The following is an 18,693-nucleotide window of genomic DNA, read 5'->3' on the forward strand; positions in this document are numbered from 1 at the left end:
TAGGGGAAACTGAGGCACACGCACTATTCATACCAAACATCGCAAAAGATTCCCACTTCACCACAGAAGCCAGATGCTGCTGCCCCAGACCCTTAGCCCCATTCCTGATGCTCACACACAGCTTCCCCCAGCCTCAATGACTCCCTTCACTGTACCCTCGGCTGCAGGGCCCAGGGGATCAGCACCCAGATAGCCGGGGATAGAGACTCAGCACAGAGGTCTGAAGGAGTCGAAGCCCATGTTCCCAGGATCTTGAGGCCCTGGGAAAGAGCAGGCCGATGCTTAGCCTGCGGCTCTGGGGCAGGGGCTGTTGTCATCACCCGTGAGTGCAGTGCCTGGCCCAGCAGGGCCCTGAGCAGGGATTCGTGCGGCTTCTTGTAACACAGACAGACCGAAGCTGGTATAGCAAGCCTGCGTCCGACCCTCTGCCCGATCCTTCACCGATGGGGCTGTGTGGGGTCCCTGCTGAAAGGGAGAAACTCGCTGGTTGTCACAGCGATTGTGGGATGTTTGTACAGGAAAACTGTAGTGTTGCGTAACACAGAACACTGGATTCCAAACTCCGGGAGGTGAAACGTCACTCGGGGTGGGGTGGTCTCGGGCTGGCTCTATCGACGCTGAGATCTGTCAACCCAGCCCCGTGGTTACAGCCTGACCAGATGCAGATGTGAGTGCTGCCAAGGAGAAACAGAGCCTAGGGAAGAACTTGGAACAGGGGACCATTAGGACTGAGCTCAACGTGATGAAACTCCCTGCTCAGGAAACAAGACAAAAGCCTGGTGTGATGCTGTATAAAACACACTAGTTACAGTAACACACGAGGGGCATTGAGTGTTGTACTTCGTGTGTCAGGTATGGTATCAATGGAAAAGTTACAATCGGTCGAGTAGGAGTATCCTGGTTAAATCCATGTATCATCATTGTACCGGCAGTTTTGCACATTGGCGATGTACCTGCACCTCAGACTTGCGTTGTAGGCCTGGGTGACCACCCCCCAGGTGGACTGACATCAGGGCTAGCCAGTGGTGTGTTGCTGGCCCGTTAAGGATACTCCACTCTCACCATGGCCACTGAAGGAGCTTGTCCCACCCAACAGGGCTTCCTCGGACGCAAGGAGCCAATGGCTACCCCTGTGATTCAGCAAAACATGGGGGCATGTGATCTTCTCATGTGACCCTGGACTCCATCGTGGGCAAGTAACTTTCCATGCACATGGCAGAGCACCTAAAGGGCCCTGAGACGTCTGCACTGGCCGCTCATTGTAGCCAGGTGGGGTGTGTGAATTGCTGGCCTGCTGAGGGAAAGAGGGGGGCATGTGGAGCCCAGAGCAAGGTGCTGCCAGCAGCCGGTAGCTTTGAGACAACATCCCCCAGTGGGCAGAGACAAGAGCCCTCCCATGGTGAGCAGGTCGTGGGGATTCACCTGGCACGCCTTGCTTAACCCGGATTGTGTCACACACCTGCACCGAGCTGAACAATAATACACCCGCCAAAGGGAAGAGGCAACCAGGGAGCAGTTCCCAGCTCCTTTGCAGGGGCAGCAGTTTGCACACGAACCGCAGGCTGCCCAGGGCCCACACTGGCCACCAGGGAGAAATGGGGCAGTGGGCACGCTCCGCGGCAGCCTGCCCTGCGGAGTGTGAATGTGTATGTGTGTTCAGATGGCAACCTGCCAGAGTTGTGTGTGCCTCTGTCTTTCAGATTAGCCACTGCACTTGGGGTAGAGGGTGCCTCCGGGAAGCTCTGCTGGGAGTACGTGTAGCGGGGGCTGCCCTGCCCAACCTGCGGCCACAGGGGGCTGGTCCGGGGCACGGCTAGGAGACGAGGCATGGAGAGCTCTGGCATAAAGTTCATTGGCTCTTGTGCCCCGTTGGTCTCAAATGAAGCTCTGGGTCGTCGGGCCTTTTGCTGACTGTTTAATGGGCTCGCTGCGGTGCACGGGCAGGCGGCCTCAGCTCACCAGATGAACATGGGCTTGCCGTCGTCCTTGGCCAGCTGGGCGAGGCACTCGAGTAGGATGAGGGCGTTGTCCCGGATGGGGTCGGGCACCGTCTCCAGCACCACCTTGCGCAGGAAGTCCACGTTGTTGTAGGAGCCGCTCTCAGAGGCGGCCAGCTCTGGCCGCTCCCGCAGAATGCCGTAGGTGTTCACGATGTACTCGGTGAAGCTGGGGTGCATGCATGGGTTGTACCCCACTGCCTTCAGGCGGTTCATGATTTCTAGGTAGCGCCGCGTCATCGCTGTGCACTGCTGCTCATCCACCTGGTTGGAGATGGTGTTGGTGGAAGCCTGGAAAAAAGGAGCGGTTTGAGGGGAGGGGTTGGGCATCCCGAGGTCAGAAACCCCAGTTAACTTATCACGGGGGGGCAGAATAGAGGAGACTGGATTCAGCCCGACACAGTCAGCCTGCGGGACTCACTGCTACTACATGTCAGGGCATCCAAGCCCTTAGCAGGAATCTGAAATGGGATGAGAGACAGTTACATGGACAGGCTGCTGGCCAGAGTCACTGCTAACCCCTAGCTCAGAATTCAGATGGGAACGAGCCCCAAGGGCAGGAACCAGCCCCCTGTGACAGGCTCAGAGGAACTTCCCCTGGGGCAGCTCACCCCACAACTGAGACTGCAGGGCTCCTGCACCTTCCTCTGAAGCAGCGGGTACCGGCTGCTGTCAGAGATGGGAGCCTGGCCGTCAGGGTGGGGGCTGCCCTTCCAGGCAGAGTGGTTGGGTGAGGGGGACTAGCTGGGCCAGGGGCTCCCCCTTGGGTAGCCAGGAGCCAGGGCTGGCTGGGCCAGGAGCTGCCCTGCCAGGGAGATGGGAGCCTGGCCGGCTGGGTCGTGGCTGCTCCACCAGGGAGATGGGAACCTGGGATGGCTGGGCCAGGGGTTACCCCTCTGAGGAGCTGGGGCTGGCTGGGCTGAGAGCTGCCCTGCCAGGGAGATGGGAGCCTGGGTGGGGTGGGCTGGGCCAGGGGGCTAGCTGGGCCAGGGGTTACCCCTCTGGGGAGCTGGGGCTGGCTGGGCTGGGGCTGCCCCACAGAGACAGGAACTGGGGCTGGCAGGGCTGGGGAGCTGCCTCGCTGCAACAGGAGCATGTCCAGAGGACGGGAAGGGCTAGTTCGAAGGGTCGTGTACATTTCAGTGAGAAGAGCCCTGTCAGCGCCCGTCTCATCCATGCAGCCCAGGGCCTGCACAGGCTCGTCCTGAGGGCGGGTGGCCCTGGCTGGAAATGCAGTGGCCATGGCTTCCTACCCCTTCCCTAGGAGACACTCCCCAGAGAATCTGTCCCCCTGCCAGACGGATCTGCCTGATGCTTGGGGAACCTTCCCCGCGATTTGTCTGCCCAGGTGTAGCCCCGTCAGCAGTGTGGGTCGCGCCCTGGTGCCGGCCCCTTGGTGCAGCCATTTGGGTCTACGAAGCCAAGCAGCCCTTGTCTGCGCGGGGCAGCCCTTGCTAGTCCCAGCTCTCCCCACCCGCAGACTGCAGCAGGGTGATGCTTTCTATCCCAGGGGACTGGGCATGGGGCTGGGCTGGGCACTTTGCCTCTAGGGCCCTGTTGAACCCCCGCTGACTCTGCTGTGACCCAAGGCCCTGACCCTCCAAGGGGCCCTGTGTGACATGGGCTGGTGGATTCTCAGCCCCTCTTCTAGTGGCCAGGCATCCACTTGGCCGCACCCCATCGCGATCCATCGGGGAGCACATAATGTGCCCCTCTCGGGGCCTCAGGCTGCCCGAGCCGCAGAGCAAGGGCTGGACCCTCCCCTCTCGCCCAGGGGCAGGGCACTGTGGGAAGCTTAGCCTGCCCTACCAGGCTGCTCTGGGGCTATGAGATGATCCAGCCACCTGGGCTGGCGTTTGCCAGCAGACTGGAAATGGCCCAGGGTCGGTAATGAGCCCCACCCCCTGGCAGTTGGGGCACAGACAAGGGGGGGCCTCGTTGGCTTCAGCTCCCTGCCCTGGTGGGATGAAGCAGCCTGGGCGTAGCCCTGCGCACAGCCCATCTCTTGCCAGCCACAGAGCCAGGCCTGCCCACCCCTCAGCTGCTCTCCTACCTGGATGATCTTCTCGGGGATGTTGTTGACAGTAAAGCCGTAGAGCCGCACACGCTCAGGGAAGATGCTGGAGAGGATCCTGCGATCCAGCTGAAAGGCGATTTCCCCCACGATGCGCTCCCAGGTCAGCTGGTTGTGATCTGCAAGGCCCCAGGATGCGGGTCAGGGTGTCACCCTCTGGCGCTGGCCGCCCCAGAGCACCAGCAATGGGAATCAGCTGGATGGTGACCCTCACTGGCAGGCACCAATCTGTGCCAACAAGCCACATTTCTATGGCAATGCCCCCCGCTCCCTTGCCCCATGTGCACACTGACTCCTCCCCATGTCTGCCCGGCCGCGGTTGTGCAGTAACTCCCCCCTGGATGCTGCAGGCTGCCCAGCCCTCTGGGTTGAATCCTTTCCTCTCACCCACCTGGCATCCACCGTAACCCCTATGGCTCCTGAGGAGAGCCCCGTTCGGGGTGGCTGCCTCACTGCCGCTGAAGCCCCAAGTCTGGGAGAGAACATGCCCCTTGTGCTGGTGCATGCACCTCCACACCGACATTCCCGTGGGAAGTCAGCTCAAACGAGCCGAGTCCAGCAGCAAAGGGACAGCGGGATTCCCTCTCCATTGGTTATATTAGGAATATGTTCATTACCAACTGCAAATTAAAACCCAACACGTTTTTTGGCTGCAGTTTGGCTTATGCAAGTAACAAAACAATCTTACTACTTGAATGTCACCTAAGGGGTGTAACCCTCGCTTCTGCCCTTAACACCTCCCACTTGCAGGTTTGGGGGGGACGGGGAGTAAGCAACCAGCGTTTGCTTTACCTTATACGTGTACATTAGACATAGCCTAATGGAACTACGAGGAAGCAGATGTCGATGTTTTACGGGTTTTTAGTTTTAATCTTATCCTGACAGAACCAAAAGCCATTTACATGCTCACTTCCCCTTTCTCCCAAATGCTGCAAGATGCTGAGGCATTCTCCCCGCAGGTCATTCAGGGCCACACGAGGGAATGCAAACCACACAGGCTTAGCCAAGTGCTGGCCCTAGCAGGGGCCAGCCTGTCCCAGCAATGGCCACCTAACACACGGCTGCTGGCCAAGGGGAACTTCTGACCACAGAAGTGTCATGGCAATGAACTGAAGTGCCAGAACGATGCCACTGGTGATGATGGGGAAGGTGCTGGTGATGAGGAAGATGATGGCTAACAGTTCAGGTTGTTTTACAGGAGATGTTGTGAGTATATGGATGTGCAGATGTACATTCTGTAGTATTTCTATCTACCTTACTGAGCTGGGGTGTTTGTGACTGTGCTAAATGTATTAATAATCTATATTTCTACATATAAAAGAATTCCTATAGTCTGAGTGTTGCACCTGTGCACTATACTATCCAACGATATAATAATTTAAATAATACTGGGCCGGATCTTGGGACAAGAACCGCTCAACCCTCAAAATAATAACTGGGGATTCTTAAGTAATCAATATAATTAATACATAATCTAAAGATCAGGCTACAGATTGGCACCCCAGATGGGACCCTGAGAGGTAAATGGGGCAACATCCCTACCCAAGATAGGAAACTCTAAGTAAAAGTCTAAGTTGAAATTCAGCTGATCTCTCAGTCAGAATTTGATGCCAATCAGAAACACTTCAATTCAGCAGGGACTTCTTCTTTTCCCTCAACTATTTCCTTTCTGTTTCTTTGCCTCTCGTACACTGCTTTTCTTAACTGATTAATTCTGGAATAGAGGGAGGAATATGTCCTCCAGGGGGAAATAGTAAACATGGACACAAATACGCACATCACACAAAGGAGCACTCGAGGTCTTGACCATCAGACTAACTTGGCATCTCCCACCATATGGTCTCCATGGATTTTGTGTAAGCACTCCCCATTGCACGCTGAGGGAATCCTCACTGGGTATCACTGACTAGTCACTGGGGTTTAGAATCTTTGTACGTGTGTTAAGGGGCCTTTGTAAGTTGACTTGTGGTAATATTAAGATACCAGAAGTTTAAAATTGCAGTTGCATTCGGCCCAAAGATTCACATCCTGAGGTGGTGGGAGAGCTGATTGATTTATGTTTTACTTGCTGCCAAGAGGCCACAGTAACTCAGAACTTGTACGGTTCTGACTACCTTATTTCAGTGCCCTCATTGCCCAGATTCGTGTATTGTCAGCCTGCCCCTTGCCGCTTGATAGAGCCTGACTGGGTAATAACCTCTTGATCAGCTAAGAGCGCATTAGCCATCGAGGGAAGAGACAGGGAGCAGACCTCTCTCTCCCCACCCCTCTGCTGTTTCTTGGGACTTGTTTAAGTAATTGTTGAAACCAGCCAAGGGGTTAATTATTCATGGAAGAACGTCTCTCCATGGTGTTATGTGCTTCTTGTGTAGTGTTCGAAATTAGATATTAGGCTGGCTAGTAAAATTCAATTGAGCTGATGTGAAGTAGGAGTTGGAGGTAAATGGAATAGAATCAGCTGAGAATTCCGGTTGTGATGGACCAAAACCTAGCACACAAATATGTTACAGGTCAGGGAGAAGGTTTCGTATGAATGCAACAGAGCCAGGCTATTTTAATTCCCCTAATCGGACAGGTTTGCTCATATGACCATGTTTAATGTAATGTTTAATATGTGGTATGCTAAAGTCAGGGAAAGTACAGAAAATTACTTACAAGTATCAGAGGCAGCTAAAGGCAGCCAAGTGCTCTTTGACTGCCTTCATCTTAAAGAGGCTCCCTCAACGTCTCAGTCAGCGTCTGTCTGAAGTTGTTCTGCCTCTGGCTGTGAGCTGGCACCCACAGGAGGCACGGAGGTGGGTGATCGGGGGTGGGATGGGGGGGAGAGAATGCTCTTTCCATTTGTTTCCTTTGTGCATTAGCCACTTGGGCCTGAGACGAAGTCAGTCAAACTCAAGGAGAGTCACAGCCGAGCCAGGGAGTGGTTCCTGCTGTGTAGGCTGTGGCTTTCCCCTGCCACGCAGGGGCCACTATGCGCAGCCAGATCTCCGGCGTTTACCAGGAGCTCTGGGTGCAGGATGGGGTAGGGGAGAATCCTAGCTGCCTCTTTTGTTTGAAGTCACTTTCCAGCCCTTGTGGGTGCAGAGACAATCTGGAAAAGGTGCCCCACAGAAGGCAAAGAAACTGACCCTGCACTTTTCCAAGAGTCTCCTGATCATAGGCCCAGACTCCTGCATTTGGAAGGGCTGGGTTGGCACTGCTGCCACCACACAGTCATGGGGGAAGGGCAAGTTAGCCAGGACCACACGGACAAAAAGCCACCAAACCCAGCAGGATGGTGCAGGACCAGGCCCCAATGTGACTTTGAAAGAGCCCAGGTTACAGATTGATCATGTCCCTTTAATGCTGAAAGCCAGCGGCGACAATGTGCCAGCATAAGTGCCTTGCCATGTGGGCAGCCGGCATTGCATGATGGGACTCGTAGTCTGGTGGTCCCCGGACCCCATCTCCACTTGCAGTGGGCAGCACCGCAATCTGTAGGCACCAGCCCCAGCAAAGTCATAGGACTCTTGGTTGGTAGCTGCAGCATCTGGGTGCAGTGGGGAATGACGGGGGGGCCTTCTGGATCCTGTAGGGCTGGCCGGGCAGCTGATGGCGGGGGTGCACCAAAGTACTGGTTGGTGTCCACATACATAAGATTGGAAGAGCACCGTGCTCTGGCTCTGGCTCTGGCTCTGAGACACGGCACCGGGGCTGTTCTCAGCCGGGTCCCCGGGACACAGGCAGAGATAACAGCCAGGCCACCTCATTCCCAGCTGCCTGCTCCTGTGGAGCCCCTGGCGGTTCCCCAGCCCATGCCACGTTCGCCTGGAGCTCTTGGTATGACCATGACTTTCAGGGGCCTGCCACGCTGCTCGTTTCCAGCGGGCCGCATAGGAGCTGCCACTTACCTTTGACCAGGTTGGGCTTGGAAGTGGCCCCTTGCGTCTGGGGCCTATCGGCGGCTCGGAAGACCTTGCGTGTCATCTCCTTGGGCCTGACGTCTGGTGGGCGCTGGGGGTCCTGAGGGGTCGGGGGCATCTGGAAGCTGATGGGAGCGGCCCTGCTGGTGGGGGAGGTGGCACTCTGCGGGAGCAAGGGCGTGTCGTCGCTGAAGACGGTGTCGTTGAGGGCGGTGTCCCATGGCGAGGCGCTGTGGGGAACGCTGTCTGTGGAGGCTGCAGGGAACCAGGAGCCTGCGGTGAATGTCCCGACAGCACCAGTCCAGCCCCAACCCTGCCAAGGAGTGCGGGCCACGCCGCCACAGCAAACCGCCCCAGCGCTTGGCTGCCTTGGGCATGCCTGTCCGTCCATCCTGGGCACTGCTGCTATGGACGCCTCCCCAGGCCCTGCCCAGGGCCCTGCCCTGGCACCGGCTCCCCGCCACCAGCATCAGCTCGGGGGCTGAGGCAGGATGGGTGCACTGGAAAGGCCTGGCCCAGCCCGCCCGCACCGCAGCCCCAGCAGGATGACACAGAGGAGGCCTGGAATCGGGAGATGCTGGGCCCAGCTGCACCTGGGGTGTCCTTCTGACAGCTGACACCTCAGTGCCACAGAGCCACGGGCAAACCCGGGCAGCTCCGAGAACAGCCACCGGCAACAAGGAGGGGCTGGGATGCCAGCACCGGGCTGGGGAGGGGGGAAAGGGGCTAAATCGAGCTGCTTGGCTAAGAGACAGCTCGGGTGAGAGGGGTATTCAGAACTGGGGTGGGGGTCGCTGCAGGGGCAGGCCCAGTTGGGGGGTATTCAGAACTGGGGTGGGGGTCGCTGCAGGGGCAGGCCCAGTGGGGGGTGTTCAGAACTGGGGTGGGGGTCGCTGCAGGGGCAGGCCCAGTGGGGGGTATTCAGAACTGGGGTGGGGGTTGCTGCGGGGGCAGGCCCAGTGGGGGGGTATTCAGAACTGGGGTGGGGGTCGCTGCAGGGGCAGGCCCAGTTGGGGGGTATTCAGAACTGGGGTGGGGGTCACTGAGGGGGCAGGCCCAGTGGGGGGTGTTCAGAACTGGGGTGGGGGTCGCTGCAGGGGCAGGCCCAGTTGGGGGGTATTCAGAACTGGGGTGGGGGTTGCTGCGGGGGCAGGCCCAGTGGGGGGTGTTCAGAACTGGGGTGGGGGTCGCTGAGGGGGCAGGCCCAGTGGGGGGGTATTCAGAACTGGGGTGGGGGTCGCTGGGGGGGCAGGCCCAGTGGGGAGTGTTCAGAACTAGGGTGGGGGTTGCTGCGGGGGCAGGCCCAGTGGAGGGTATTCAGAACTGGGGTGGGGGTTGCTGCGGGGGCAGGCCCAGTGGGGGGGTATTCAGAACTGGGGTGGGGGTCGCTGCTGGGGCAGGCCCAGTGGGGGGTGTTCAGAACTGGGGTAGGAGTCGCTGAGGGGGCAGGCCCAGTTGGGGGGTATTCAGAACTGGGGTGGGGGTCGCTGAGGGGGCAGGCCCAGTGGGGGGGTATTCAGAACTGGGGTGGGGGTCGCTGCGGGGCAGGCCCAGTGGGGGGGTATTCAGAACTGGGGTGGGGGTTGCTGCGGGGGCAGGCCCAGTGGGGGGGTATTCAGAACTGGGGTGGGGGTTGCTGCAGGGGCAGGCCCAGTTGGGGGGTGTTCAGAACTGGGGTGGGGGTCGCTGCGGGGGCAGGCCCAGTGGGGGGGTATTCAGAACTGGGGTGGGGGTCGCTGCGGGGGCAGGCCCAGTGGGGGGGTATTCAGAACTGGGGTGGGGGTCGCTGAGGGGGCAGGCCCAGTTGGGGGGTATTCAGAACTGGGGTGGGGGTCGCTGAGGGGGAAGGCCCAGTTGGGGGGGTATTCAGAACTGGGGTGGGGGTCGCTGCAGGGGCAGGCCCAGTGGGGGGTATTCAGAACTGGGGTGGGGGTCGCTGCGGGGGCAGGCCCAGTGGGGGGGTATTCAGAACTGGGGTGGGGGTCGCTGCGGGGGCAGGCCCAGTGGGGGGTGTTCAGAACTGGGGTGGGGGTCGCTGTGGGGGCAGGCCCAGTTGGGGGGTATTCAGAGCTGGGGTGGGGGTCACTGTGGGGGCAGGTCCAGGGGCGGGGTATTCAGAACTGGGGTGGGGGTCGCTGCGGGGGCAGGCCCAGTGGGGGGTGTTCAGAACTGGGGTGGGGGTCGCTGTGGGGGCAGGCCCAGTTGGGGGGTATTCAGAGCTGGGGTGGGGGTCACTGTGGGGGCAGGTCCAGGGGCGGGGTATTCAGAACTGGGGTGGGGGTCGCTGCGGGGGCAGGCCCAGTGGGGGGGTATTCAGAACTGGGGTGGGGGTTGCTGCGGGGGCAGGCCCAGTGGGGGGTATTCAGAACTGGGGTGGGGGTTGCTGCGGGGGCAGGCCCAGTGGGGGGTGTTCAGAACTGGGGTGGGGGTCGCTGCGGGGGCAGGCCCAGTGGGGGTATTCAGAACTGGGGTGGGGGTCACTGAGGGGGCAGGCCCAGTTGGGGGGTATTCAGAACTGGGGTGGGGGTCACTGAGGGGGCAGGCCCAGTGGGGGGTGTTCAGAACTGGGGTGGGGGTCGCTGCGGGGGCAGGCCCAGTGGGGGGTATTCAGAACTGGGGTGGGGGTCGCTGCGGGGGCAGGCCCAGTGGGGGTATTCAGAACTGGGGTGGGGGTCACTGAGGGGGCAGGCCCAGTTGGGGGGTATTCAGAACTGGGGTGGGGGTCGCTGCGGGGGCAGGCCCAGTGGGGGGTATTCAGAACTGGGGTGGGGGGTCGCTGAGGGGGCAGGCCCAGTGGGGGGTATTCAGAACTGGGGGGGGGGGTCGCTGCGGGGGCAGGCCCAGTGGGGGGTATTCAGAACTGGGGTGGGGGTCGCTGCAGGGGCAGGCCCAGTTGGGGGGTATTCAGAACTGGGGTGGGGGTTGCTGCGGGGGCAGGCCCAGTGGGGGGTGTTCAGAACTGGGGTGGGGGTCGCTGAGGGGGCAGGCCCAGTGGGGGGTATTCAGAACTGGGGTGGGGGTCGCTGCGGGGGCAGGCCCAGTTGGGGGGTATTTAGAACTGGGGTGGGGGTTGCTGCGGGGGCAGGCCCAGTGGGGGGGTATTCAGAACTGGGGTGGGGTCACTGAGGGGGCAGGCCCAGTTGGGGGGGTATTCAGAACTGGGGTGGGGGTTGCTGCGGGGGCAGGCCCAGTTGGGGGGTATTCAGAACTGGGGTGGGGGTCGCTGAGGGGGCAGGCCCAGTGGGGGGTATTCAGAACTGGGGTGGGGGTCGCTGCGGGGGCAGGCCCAGTGGGGGGTATTCAGAACTGGGGTGGGGGTCGCTGCGGGGGCAGGCCCAGTGGGGGGTGTTCAGAACTGGGGTGGGGGTTGCTGCGGGGGCAGGCCCAGTGGGGGGGTATTCAGAACTGGGGTGGGGGTCGCTGCGGGGGCAGGCCCAGTGGGGGGTGTTCAGAACTGGGGTGGGGGGTTGCTGCAGGGGCAGGCCCAGTTGGGGGGTATTCAGAACTGGGGTGGGGGTCGCTGCAGGGGCAGGCCCAGTGTGGGGTATTCAGAGCCATAGTTTTAGACTGGACCGTCTGGTCGGAAGGGACCCTAGCAGCCGAGCAGCCCCACTGACCGGGCCGTTAAAAGTTCAGTCGGCAGCGCAGCAGGGCTAAGGCAGGCTCCCTGCCCGGCTTCACGCAGCTCCGGCATGTCCAGCTCCGAGGTGCATGGGTTGCCACTGGGGCTCTGTGTGCTGCCCATGCCCCAAGCGCCAGCTCCGCAGCTCCCATTGGCCGGGAACCGCAGCCAATGGCAGCTGTGGGGGTGGCACCTGCGAGCCAAGGCAGCGCACACCGTGCAGAACTGCCCAGCTGCGTCTCCACCTAGGGGTCGCGGGATGTCGCCACTTTCAGGAGCCGCCCAACGTAAGCGCTGCTCGGCGCCTGCACCCCTTCCGCACCCCAACCTGGAGCCCCTTCCCTCACCCAAACTCCCTCCCGGAGCCTGCACCCCACACCCGCTCCCAACCATTGAACCAGCCCTGCCCCCCCTCCACACACACCCTCCTCATTTCTGGCCCCACCCTGGAACCCACAGCCCCAGCCCAGAGCTGGTACCTCCTCCCCCACCCCAACCCCCAGTCTCATCCCGGAGCCCCCTTCAACACGCCAAACCCCTCAGCTCCAGCCCCCAGCCCAAAGCCCCCTCCTGCACCACAAACCCCTCATCCCCAGCTCCACCCCACAGCCTGCACCCCAAACCCCTGCCCCTGCCCGGAGCCCCTTTCCACACCCTGAACCCCTAATTTCTAACCTCACCCTGGAACTCGCCCCCCCAGCTAGCGCCCTCACTCCCTCCTGCACCCCAAACCCCTGCCCCTGTGCGGAGCCCCTTTCCACACCCTGAACCCCTAATTTCTAACCTCACCCTGGAACTCGCCCCCCCAGCTAGCGCCCTCACTCCCTCCTGCACCCCAAACCCCTGCCCCTGTGCGGAGCCCCTTTCCACACCCTGAACCCCTAATTTCTAACCTCACCCTGGAACTCGCCCCCCCCAGCTAGCGCCCTCACTCCCTCCTGCACCCAACGCCCCCGTCCCAGCCCAATGAAAATGAGCTAGTGAGCGAGGGTGTGGGAGAGCGAATGATGGGGGGGGGATGGAGTAAGTGGGAGGCGGGTCCTAGGCAAAGGGGCAGAGCAAGGGCTTGGGGAAGGGGGGGCATTCAGGGCTATGGGAGGGCGCTGAGGGTGCAGGCCCTGTGGGGATAATCAGAGCTGTGGGGTGTCACTGAGGGTGCAGGCCCAGTTGGGGGTATTCAGAGCTGGGGTAGTCACTGAAGACGTAGGCCTGTGGGGGGGTATTCAGAGACATGGAGGGGGAGTGTCATTGAGTGTGCAGGCCCAGTGGAGGTATTCAGACCCATGGCGGGGTCGCTGAGGGTCCAAGTCCAGTGGGGGTGTTCGGGGCCATGGGGTGGGGGCTGAGAGGGCAGGCCCAGTGGGGATATTCAGAGGTGTGGGGGGACACTGAGGGTGTAGGCCCTGGGGGGGGGGATATTCAGAGCCATGGGGCCAGGAGGAATGGGGTGAAAGGAAGGGTCATTCAGGATGACTGTCAGGAGAAAGCTTCTGGGAGTGAAGGGAGTTGAAGTGGGGTGCTGTGTCCTGGGGTGGGCGGGACCCCCTTGGACTCCCCCTCCCCCAGATCCCTGGGGGCAGTCATCACTGACTGGACAGAGCCCCGAAGAGCTGCCCAGTGGCCAAACCCTTAGGGGGTGGTGTCCGGCCTGATGGCGGCTCCGAGGAACTGCAGCAGCCCCACTGACACATGTACCCCCCACACGAACACCCACACAAACACCCACACATACACATGTGCCCTCACATACACACTTCCCTCCCACAAACACACATATCTTCCCCACAAACACCTCCACCCCTACAAACACGTACCCTCCACACTGACACCCCCACAGACACACATACCCCCACATACACATGTACCTTCCCACAACCTCCCCCCACTAACGCAGGTACCCCCCACAAACACCCTCATCCCCCACAGCACATACCCCCAGATACACACATAACCCCCCCCACCCCCCAACAGACATAGAATTATAGAATATCAGGGGTGGAAGGGACCTCAGGAGGTTCTAGTCCAACCCCCTGCTCAAAGCAGGACCAAGCCCAACTGAATGATCCCAGCCAAGGCTTTGTCAAGCCGGGCCTAAAAACCTCTAAGGAAGGAGATTCCACCACCTCCCTAGGGAACCCATTCCAGTGCTTCACCACCCTCCTAGTGAAAAAGTTTTTCCTAATATCCAACCTAGACCTCCCCCATTGCAACTTGAGACCATTACTCCTTGTTCTGTCAGCTGTTACCACTGAGAACAGTCTAGATCCATCCTCTTTGGAACCCCCTTTCAGGTAGTTGAAAGCAGCTATCAAATCCCCCCTCATTCTTCTCTTCTGCAGACTAAACAATCCCAGTTCCCTCAGCCTCTCCTCATAAGTCATGTGCTCCAGCCCCCTAATCATTTTTGTTGCCCTCCGCTGGACTCTCTACAATTTGTCCACATCTTTTCTGTATTGGGGGGTTGACATTGCACTGTATATGATTTTATGAAAATATGCTAATGAGTGGGAATATAATGTAACTGGAATATGCTTCATGCAAAAGGTCTCTTTTAAGGTATCATTACAAAGTTTATAATCTACTCATAGACTCAGACTCATAGGTCAGAAGGGACCAATCTGATCATCTAGTCTGACCTCCTGCACAAGGCAGGCCACAGAACCCCACCCATCCCATTTTATAACAACCCCTAACCCAGGACCAAGTTATTGAAATCCTCAAAATTGGTTTGAAGACCTTAAGCTGCAGAGAGATTGTTCATCCTATTTGTATAAATGTATCATTCTCGTATTTGAAACTAGACATATGAACTATAACTCTGAGGTCCTATTGTCATTATGCAAAGTGTGGGCCATTAATGGTGGTTTGGCATCTTGATGGCTCCTATCAACTAGGACACTTGGTTGTAAATGGCTCTGTTTACTTGCAAGCCTTCCTGTGAGTCAGGCCAGCAAGAATGGAGGCTTGGGGGGGGGGTCTCACAGGACATGTGACCATGTCACCTGCTACTGGAATCCATCTTAAACCTGGTGCCTTTCCATTTAGAGGGAGGTGGGGTGGGGATCCAGAGAGACAAAAGATTCCCCCCTTGTGCCAAAGCTATAAAAGGGGGTAGAACAGAACAAAGGGGGCTGCAGTCATGAGAAATTCCCTAGTTACCACCTGAGATGGAACAAGGGCTGTTCAGGGGAAAGGATGGGCCCAGACTAAGAAGGAGTCTAGTCTGTGAATGAAGCTTATTGGACCATCTCTGAGGGTGAGATTTACCTGAATTCAGCTTCATACTGTATTCGGCTTAGACTTGCGTGTTTTTGTTTTATTTTGCTTGGTAACTTACTTTGTTCTGTCTGTTATTACTTAAATCCACTTAAATCCTACTTTTTATACTTAATAAAATCACTTTTTGCTTATTAACTAACCCAGAGTAAGCGATTAATACCCTGGGGAAGCAAACAGCTGTGCATCTCTCTCTATCACTGTTATAGGGGGCGAACAATTTATGAGTTTACCCTGTATAAGCTGTATACAGAGTAAAATGGATTCATTTGGGGTTTGGATCCCATTGGGAGCTGGGTCTGGTTGCTGGAGACAGGAGCACTTCTTAAGTTGTTTTCAATTAAGTCTGTAGCTTTGGGGCGTGTGGTTCAGACCTGGGTCTGTGCTGGAGCAGACTGGCATGTCTGGCTCAACAAGACAGGGTTCTGGAGGCCCAAACTGGCAGAGAAAACAGGCTCAGAGGTAATTTTGGCACATTAGGTGACAGTCCCAAGGGGGTTTCTGTGATCAAACCTGTCACAGAGCACCTAAAACTGGACACAGTACTCCAGATGAGGCCTCACCTATGTCGAATAGAGGGGAATGATCACGTCCCTCGATCTGCTGGCAATGCCCCTACTTACACAGCCCCAAATGACATTAGCCTTCTTGGCAACAAGGGCACACTGCTGACTCACATCCAGCTTCTCGTCCACTGTAATCCCTAGGTCCTTTTCTGCAGAACTGCTGCTTAGTCAGTCAGTCCCTCGCCCGTAGCAGTGCATGAGATACTTCCTTCCTAAGTGCAGGATTCTGCACTTGTCCTTGTTGAACCTCATCAGATTTACCCCCGTGAACATCCCCACAAACACACGTACCCCCCCACACAAAGCACCCCACATACACACATACTCCCCCATGTACATACGAATACCTTCCCGTACACACATAGCCCCCACACAAACATGCTACATGCACTTGTACCTCTCCACGTGAACATATACACACAAACACCCCCACAGACACGTTTGTTCTCCCACCCCTGCCCCGATACGGGGCGCCGTTACCTTTGAAATTGACGCTGGAGGGCAGCCGGGTGTGCATGTACTTTTTGCTGGAGTCGGTGGAGCTCCGGTAGGAGGACTCGGGGGTTCGGGCCCTGGCCTCAGAGACCTGACCCTCGGAGACCTGGCTGGAGTGCTTTGACAGGGATGTCTTGCTGGCCCGGGAGGACGTTTTGGAGCCCGAGCCGAACAGGTTGCTGGCGAGCGGCCCCTCCTCAATGGAGTCGTCCCACAGCAAGGAGGTGCTCTGGCGGAAGAGCGGGGACCCAGCTGCGGGGCCTGGAGGGGTGGAGATGGGTCTCCTGCTAACGCCTGTCACCCTCAGGCACGTGATCGCCTAGCCTGGCTCACGCTGCCGTGACGGCTGCTCGTTACCACAGGGGCCTGGAGCCAGGCCAGGCACTTAGCCTACCCCACTGCTTGGGGAGAAAGCCCAGGGAGGGCAGTGCTGGACACGCCTGCCCCTCAGCCTGCGAGTGGGTGGATGCCAGGCTCCCTCCTCCGTGAAGGGCCTGTCCTTGCCTGCCGGACACCACCTCACCTCCTAGTGTACCCTGCCCTCTCTGGCTTCCTGTGTGCGGGATGCAAAGGGGTACTGGGGGCAGGGGTGCAAATGGGGAAATGCGGGGGGTGCTGGGGGAAGTGTTTTCTTCATAGCACATCCTCTCCACAGGGCTTGGGCAGAGAGGAGATCCTGCCCAGGCACCTGCAGCCCTCTGCCGCTCTTCAGTCAAAGCCGGCCCTTCGGAGGCAGAGCTTTGTAGGACAATCTAGCCAGCAGTGGGTTTGTGGTAGCAGGGCCTGGCACCTGTGCCAGGACTGGGTGTCTGGGCTTGGTTGGCCTGGCAAGTGCCTTGGCAGGGACCACATCTGAGCAGCACTGCTGCCCAGAGAACAGGGCTGCCCCAGGGCACAGCGCAGGGCTGCGTATGGGCTGTATAAAGGAGCAATGCCCTGTGCACAGCTCGGGGCCAACCACCAGCAGGTCACTGGAGAAAATGGTCTTCCAGCTGGTGAGGAAGCATGTGGGGCCTCAAGTGCCCCTAGAGAGGACCAGGGTGCCCCACCTTGAAGCACACCGGGGTTTCCTCAGGACCAGCCGGCCAGCTCAGCTCCTGGGGCCATGCCGGAGACCCCAGCTGCCTACCTCCCGCCATGGCACTGTCGCCGAGCCCTGCCTGACCTGGGCCGAGGATACCAGTTTGTTCTCTCTCACTGGACCTGGTGGAGGCGAGCGTGGACAGCGACATCTCGCCGCCCAGCGACTGGTTCCGCAGGACGTTTTTCAGCTCCTGGTTCTCTTTCATCAAGTCCACCAGCTTCCTGAGCTCCTTGTTCTCCGTGATCAGCGCCTGGATCTCCATTCTCAGCCGCTCGTAGCAGCTGATCACGGCCATCCCTGGAGAAAAGGGGCTTGCGCCTGGCAGCGACGCCATGGGGAAAGGGCGTTCAGGGGCTTAGGTGGGCTGGGAGCTGGCCATGCGCCGCCCTCTGGCTTCCACTGCTGGGCCGGTGGCTGGCCGGTGGTGATGACATGAGCAGGGCACCTGGCAGACATTGTGATGTAAGCTCCTGCTTCAACACCAGAGCCCAGGGGCTCCCCTGCCAGGTCCTGTGCTGTCAGGGCTGGGGGGGAGCCAGTGGTGGGGAGCTAGCGAGAGTCGGGAAGGGGGCTCCGGCCACAGGGCGTCTCCAGCCAGCCAGTAGGAGCCTGGGGCACAGCGCACAGAGGTGCTGTCCTGCTCTGCCCTTTCCCTTGCTCCCCGCGCCCCCTCCTGCCCTGTGGTAAACAGGCACCTGCCACTTCCCAGCGCCCTCACCAGCATGTGCCAACCCGCCCCACTCCCTTTGGCTTTGCAGGAGAGCAGCAGCCAATGGCTCGGCCAGGGCCCCCTGGCTGGCCTGGCCCCGGAACCTTTGGCCAGTTCCATGGAAGGCATCACAAAGGGACACAGGAGTCCCAGAACCGGCCCCACCTCCCGGGCTCCTCTGCCCCCCAGAATGGAGGTGTCAGGGTGTGAGGCTGGCTGCTCCGTCCAGGCCCTATGCCAGGGCACCATGTCTCACAGCTGCAACCAGTGCCCACACAGCCCCTGTGTCCACGGCCCAGCAGGCACCTACAGCTGGGCCTACAGGCAGCACACGGGCATGTGGGAACAGGACCACAGCATGTGCCCTGCCGGAGACATGTGCCCTGAAGGGGCGTGCTGGGGCTGGGAGGGTGCCAAGCCCAGCCCTCCGCCAGCGACAGGTACATGGGGCAGAGCTGGGGTGTTGGACACAGCGGGCTGTACACAAAGGGGGAGCAGCGGGGACCTGCGCTCGGAAGGGCGGAAGAAACCTGGCCCAGGGACCAGACCAGGGCTCGCTGCACATTAATGGTGGGCAAGCGCGGAGCCAACAGCTCCTTCCAGCAGTGTGTCTGGCCCAGCCAGCAGAGCCCCTGGGGGCCAGGCCCCACGGGAGGGGGGCCATGCAGCACTAGGTTGTTTCAGGGCCAGTCGTACCATCTATTGTCAGGTGCAAAGCAGTGTGCGGCAGGGAGCCTGCAGGCTCCAGAGCGAGGACAGGGGCTGCCGGGTGCATGGGGGGCAAAGAGCCTTCTTCTGAAGCCAGCCCCTTCCCCACTAGCCCAGGTCAGCACCAGGAATCGGGGCTGGGCACGGGGCAGACACAGGCCTGGAGCTGGCGCTGTCCCAGATGACTAGTAAACTCCATGCTGTTTTGCAAACACTGGCTGAGTGCCCTAGTCCCTGCAGAGTGTACACGTCTCTCCCAG

At 59.4% G+C, this 18,693-nt stretch overlaps 1 protein-coding gene across 1 annotated transcript; it reads right to left on the reverse strand.

Annotated features, from left to right (window-relative positions):
• Positions 1-1,944: 1,944 nt before the first annotated feature.
• SPATC1 (spermatogenesis and centriole associated 1) lies at positions 1,945-17,350 on the reverse strand. Its single transcript, XM_030549496.1, has 5 exons — positions 17,062-17,350; positions 15,918-16,193; positions 7,962-8,228; positions 4,051-4,190; positions 1,945-2,288 (listed from the first exon to the last, which is right to left on the reverse strand). Exons 1-5 carry the CDS (start codon positions 17,348-17,350, stop codon positions 1,956-1,958), a joined length of 1,305 nt encoding a protein of 434 aa, XP_030405356.1. The 3' UTR covers positions 1,945-1,955.
• Positions 17,351-18,693: the final 1,343 nt, after the last annotated feature.

This window comes from Gopherus evgoodei, chromosome 2 (genome assembly GCF_007399415.2).
Source record: "Gopherus evgoodei ecotype Sinaloan lineage chromosome 2, rGopEvg1_v1.p, whole genome shotgun sequence".
Lineage (NCBI taxonomy): Eukaryota > Metazoa > Chordata > Testudines > Testudinidae > Gopherus > Gopherus evgoodei.

What these genes read in the sequence shown, in the direction of transcription:
- SPATC1 (XM_030549496.1), bottom strand. Translation starts at nt 17,350, where the DNA reads ATGGCGTCGCTGCCAGGCGCAAGCCCCTTTTCTCCAGGGATGGCCGTG. An exon ending in CGACAGTGCCATGGCGGGAG is followed by an intron (nt 16,194 to 17,061) that starts GTAGGCAGCTGG and finishes CCACCCCTCCAG; the next exon opens with GCCCCGCAGCTGGGTCCCCG. An exon ending in TCCCCGAGAAGATCATCCAG is followed by an intron (nt 2,289 to 4,050) that starts GTAGGAGAGCAG and finishes CCTTTTTTCCAG; the next exon opens with GCTTCCACCAACACCATCTC.